This window comes from Perna viridis, chromosome 2 (genome assembly GCF_037379345.1).
Source record: "Perna viridis isolate PV_CMFRI_1.1 ecotype Kerala chromosome 2, ASM3737934v1, whole genome shotgun sequence".
Classification (NCBI taxonomy): domain Eukaryota; kingdom Metazoa; phylum Mollusca; class Bivalvia; order Mytilida; family Mytilidae; genus Perna; species Perna viridis.
In genome coordinates this window covers 67950126-67956125 of record NC_142446.1, presented here as the reverse complement: position 1 = coordinate 67956125, position 6000 = coordinate 67950126, and the positions used below count along the sequence as shown (strand labels likewise).

Below are 6000 nucleotides of genomic sequence, written 5' to 3'. Positions count from 1 at the left end.
TGAATAAGGTTTGCGCTGCGACTGGATCACAAACTTTCCATTTTTTTGGTGATATGAAAATACAAACACACGTGTGTTTACTCTACTCGCACGCGTATTCAAAAATAAAAGAAAAGAAATATATCAACCCTCCCCCCAAACAAAAACCAAAAAAAAAAAACAAAAAAACAAAAAAACAAAAAAATAGAAAACCAACCAAACGAACAGTCGAAAAAAACATATGTTATGGAGAAAGGGCTTATTAAAGTATTATCATGTGTGTCATGAAAATAAACATAGTCAAATCAATATAAATATTGCATCCAAAAATTGGTCAGTAAAAAAAAACAACCAATGTAAGATGTTATTTATTGAATTAACAAATATGAACTTCTTTTGTGCATTCTACGTATGATTCTGTCTTCCTTTGGGATCACCTTAAGTACAATATCTCTTTTTTTAATTTCAAATTTTACTCTTACTTTTAGAGACAAGTCAATATCTTTTACAAATAGACGTCACTATATAGGACGATGAATTGCGAATTATATAGAAATGAATTATATTTTTATATACCTTCTTTCCGTAAATGCAAACATTTGTTTACCGACTGACATAATACAAATGAAAGGTGCTTTTAGTTCACATGTACCTAAATATGGAAATTGGCCAATTAGAGCAGGTGCACTTCAGTACAGTTATATTTCGTTAAAAACAGCAGCTAAAATCGAAGAATTCTGATTTCGAATTTGCCCTAATGAAATAGGTTTTGAATTTCAATAAAACTCCAATTTATAAACCCGTTAATTACTCTGAAATAAAGTCCATTTGTCACAAACCCTAAGACTATAAGTCTTACGATAAAGCTCTACGTTTTCCATAAAGTTAACACATCCGATAAAATTATCAAAACTGATACGGTTGCTAGGATGACAACACTAGCCGTTCCCATGGAAAACGAACTGGTTCTTTCATCACGGGCGCAAGTCTTTTTATTGCGATAAGAAGATAAAAGGTTTGCATCTAAAAACAGTTCCTTTTTAATTTTTTTCTTTTCATCTTTGATCATTGCTTCTTTTGTCTGTTGTGATAAGTTTCCATTGAAATAGTTGTACCAGTAAAGCTGTCGGTCTTCACAGGGACAGATATTGTCTTCGGTTTCTATATTAGGATTTTCGGTAGGTATGGAATCACATAGAGAAGATGTGCTTTGTATAGGTGTATTTGGTAAAACAACAGTCGAATCTAAAGAATCAAAATAAAAGAAAAGTTTTTTTTAAAATAATAATTTATCACAATAAATGAAATAGAAGTACTGCGTGTATTTTGATGAATTACAGTATTTCGTGTGTTTCGTCCATCAGTATTCGACATAACACTTTCATTTCATTTATTGACAAAATGAATATATTTGCTGAAGATAAGTAACGTTTGGAAATTATTTCACTGATTTTAAGCATAGTATTTTATCCTTTTTTCAAGAGCTCCAGTCCCCATTTCGTAGATCTGTTTGTTTTTCTGTTGCGGTGAGTTTATTTGCAATGAAAAACATATTACATACTAAAGGACATGGACTAAAACCTACTTATTTAACTGCTTTGTAATGACAATATAAAGTAACTGCTAAAGGAAATACATCATATCGTTGAAAATGACGCTTTGGTAAACATCAAAAAATATTTATAATCAATATGCAAATGAAGTTAGGATTAGGTATTTTAATTTTATCAATATGTCATATTTAGTTCAATCAATTGCTTTCCTTTCATTTAATACAAAATCAACAACTAAGACACATAATCTAACATTCAAAATGATTTTATATTGATAGACAAAGAATGGTTAATGAACAATGGGCACATAAGAAAGAAACCATTGTTTACAAATATCATGGCCTTACAAAGTGACAGAGCAAGTTAAAGAACGAAAGAATGATGAAACATTTTCTGCATTCTAATATATCTGAAAACTATATGTCACATTTTCACGAAACTCCATTCAACATTTATTTTGGTCAATGTCACAATGAATATAAAATAGGCAAACAAATATACAACGACTAAAACAATAAATAAAACAAAAGAAAATAAATTAAAAAACGATCAAAATCCTAATTATAACAGTAATTATATCCATATATTGTTATATTACTATATTACTATATCTCAAAATTTAATTTACCATGTTAAATGTAAACATTTTTCATATTTCTTTACCTTAATGCCAAATATCACATTTTTTTTAAAAACAGCACATCACTAATTTTCATACTTGAGCCGCATTGAAACATTGTTTTTACTTACACCACCGACAGCTGTCATACTTTAACAAATACATAAATGTCGCATGATTGGTATTTTTACCGCAACGCATTGCTGAATCTCATATCCACTACTTCACTCACCGCTTATACTTTTCCATATACCTGAATTTCACATGTTTGATATCTTTAACTTACCACATTGCTGAATGTCACATCTTTCCCATTGTAGATTTGGTCGTATAGTGTAACACCATACGTAATAATAGTTATCCGGATTTCTACAGTAGTTTTCGTGTACACTGTCCATTTTAAACTTAGGGTCGTGTGGATATGTAACATCCCATCTTTGGCATGGGATTCCGGATAAAGTGACATTCCTTGTCCCGTAGTATTTAGGGGCGCCATTAACCATCACATAACAGTCTGTTAAAATGTTTCGTTTTATTAAGACATGATCATATAAAACTGCCTACATTTTCTTAATAAACCACTAACCAGAAATAGCAATAGTACGTATCTATGGGTTGGGAGTTAATAGTGGAATAAACTTGAAATTGTACAAAGCTGCCGACAATTGAATGCATTATATTATTAAAATCAAATCTTTATAAATTATAGTAAATCAAGTGTAATATTTCAACTAATTACTAAAAAAAAGGCCATGGTTTTTCTATTTACCAAGTCAGCATAGTTTTCAACTATTGACCGAAGCAATAGTGCCGTACTTATATTTCGCATGTATTTCCCTTCAATTATGCCTGCCTAATCATAGTTCTGATATTCTCCGGGTTTATCTTTGAACGACGTTAATATCCATTACAGCCTCATTAACCAACAATCAACAATTGTGATCGCCTCTGGATTTTGACGGCAGCATTATGTTTCAGTACAATAAGACATTTGTTGACAGTGAAATATATACCGGTCGATATCAACTATTACCTTCGGCGTTTTACCAGGTAATAGATTGTACCTTGGGGAGACAAATTTATTGTATTCTTTATGACTATTGATAGATACTGTTCAAGCAAAATCACTTGTATTATTTCAGACATTGTTCAAATCAAATCACTTGAATTATTTTAGATATTGTTAAAATAAAATCACTTGCATTATTTTCCGTTATTGTTACTACAAACAGTTTATGAACAAATCAAATCTCAAACATGTTGGTCTTCGAATTGATGTATGAATTTTGGAATAAAGAATGTGCTAATCAAAATCATTTTCATTATATTTAGAATTATTAAACCTAGGCCTATAACAAGATAGGTATACATAACAAAATATGCAACTAAACACTAAAAATAGTAAATAAAACAAATACAAAGACAAAACACACACACACACACACAAAATAAGAAGCATGTTGCATTTTAGTAGCAAGTCTCCTCCTCCACCCTCCCTAATAGGTTACTTATGTCATTTCCTGGCTTATTTTGTAAAGTCATGCCGCGAAAACGTTATTAATAGCGAGCTATGTCATATATAATATAGACTCCAAGACTTACCGTTAGTATTATGTGCCTCTGTAATGCAATAAAGTGACACTAAATAAATTAGAATCACTAACCAAGGCATCTGCTTTAAATCAGATTGAGAAAAAAAGGACGTTTGTTCTGTATTAAATAATTTTAACAATGTTAAATAACTGAAATAAATGTAATCTGGTTATGTTGAAATGATGAATAAATTGGTTCAGATAAATACGTATTGTTTATTGTTTTAATGAGTAATGGAAGGTCAAACAAACCTGAATGTTTTGAAAGAGCCTATTATGTAAATAAAATTGACCAAGTAATCAATGACAATGACAAGATTAAGACCAAAGAACAGAGTATTGTTCTTGTTTTATGTTTGGGTTGTTATTCAACAAACACAAAGAAAAACAGATAAAAAACAAAAACAGAAGCAAATATCAAAACAAAAAAACAAAAAGACAGTAACATTAAAAAGGTACAAAAACCTCAAAACGTGACTTCTCCCGTCCCTTTAGTATTTGAAAGAGTAATCAAGGGAACCAAGGTTATAGCGGTTATCAGAATGCAATCCAGGCACAAAGACCAGACATGGAAAACAGACATACACAACAACGAACATAAAGTAACTAAAATCATGCATACAAAGTTACAAAAGCAAATGATCAACTCGGACTCCACTAAAAACTGGGATCATGGACCAGGTGCACCGTCCTGTGCTTTTCTAGAAAAACCCGTCGAGTTGCTTATAAAAAGTCAGGTCCGGGGTAGACAAATGAGGAAAGGAAAACTATGACATTTTTGTAACTTCGGTGTTGCCCTTAACCCGTCCAAAAGCAGGATTTTTTTTCGCATAATGAATATCAATATTAATTCCATTTGTATTTTTATCATGCCGTTTCTTCTTCGTTGTTGTTTTTTTCACTTTTCCATTATCGATTCCCCGGTCTACATGTGGAAGTTTATATGGCGGAAGCGTACGAAAATGTTCTGTAAAATCTCTGTATATTTTTTGCTGTATTCCCTAACGTTTTCTTACTTACCCGCATTGTTCCATTGAAGTATAAATTTGAACAACCATAACAGTTTTCTGCATTTTATTTAAAAGGAAATCAAGGTTTACCACGGATAAGGAATCGATACAGGAAATTAAAGTGTAAATCTGCGATGAGTGCATTTTAGTGTATGCAAATTAATATAATGATTAAAGGAAAGACATAAAAACAACTAAACAAACGAATTAAAACGACATACTTCCTGGTTAACCCAATAATTGGAAAAGAAACGAATCGGATTTTATTTTACACCGGAATATGTCAATGTCACCTGGATATGTTTTGCTTTTAATGATTACTTTTCTTAGTTTTTTTTGTTTGATAATACCATCCACTATTCAGCGCGTTCGAACACTTGTCTTTAAATGACGTTAAATTAACGATATCAAGGGCTAACTTGATCTGACTTATTTCGTCCCTTCGAAATTTAAAACACACTATTGGCGATATCGTCTTAACCTTTTACCAAATACAAACTTAAAAAGTTGATTATATTTCTTTTACTTGCCGGTTTATTCTAAAGTACCTTATAAGGTTGAATTTATTGAAACTACATCAGTACCACCTTATTTATTTCTTTTTTCCTCACTTCATTCAATATATAATACAGCCTGTACTTAGCCTGAAAATATAAGACATATTGTCTGGTTACGGGAAAAAAGAAAGGAAAATATTGTGTTCACTTACTTACAGCTTTAATGACTTTTGTCCAAATGAAGCTCTGACTATCAAATTTTATCATATAGTTGTTGACTCTTTGTGCTAAATATTTATTTGGTAAACAGGATATGTAATTTTCATTCGAATACACAAAAGGTTAGCAACATTGGAATAATCCTTTCAAAAATCTGTCAGTCACCAGAAACGAAGTATTATTGAATATCTTGATATTTCTTCATGAGTTAAACAAGTCTAAAAATCAAATGCGAAGAACGAAATTGAGTTATTTCTAAATATTATGTACTGATAAATGCCAAAAAAGAAGCAAGGACAGGTGTTGGAACATTTGATTGCTTTTCATGTAAAAAAGATCAATATAATCGTATGCAGAATTATTTGAAGAAAACAAAGTTATATTATTTGACAACTCACATCACATCTCACTACCTTTTATTCTTCATATCTAAAATACAATAAACATAACTCAATTGTCTTTCTGTTAGGCTATCTTAAGTAGTATCTATCCTTGATTTCCTTGCTTACATCCTCCTTCGAGAAAAAAAAA

General features: G+C 30.9%; 1 protein-coding gene across 1 annotated transcript; it reads right to left on the bottom strand.

Moving 5' to 3' along the window:
- Nucleotides 1-324: 324 nt before the first annotated feature.
- On the bottom strand, nucleotides 325-3875 carry LOC148626635 (uncharacterized). Its single transcript, XM_088571244.1, has 3 exons — nucleotides 3754-3875; nucleotides 2438-2665; nucleotides 325-1224 (listed from the first exon to the last, which is right to left on the bottom strand). Exons 1-3 carry the CDS (start codon nucleotides 3821-3823, stop codon nucleotides 848-850), a joined length of 675 nt encoding a protein of 224 aa, XP_088427370.1. The 5' UTR covers nucleotides 3824-3875; the 3' UTR covers nucleotides 325-847.
- Nucleotides 3876-6000: the final 2125 nt, after the last annotated feature.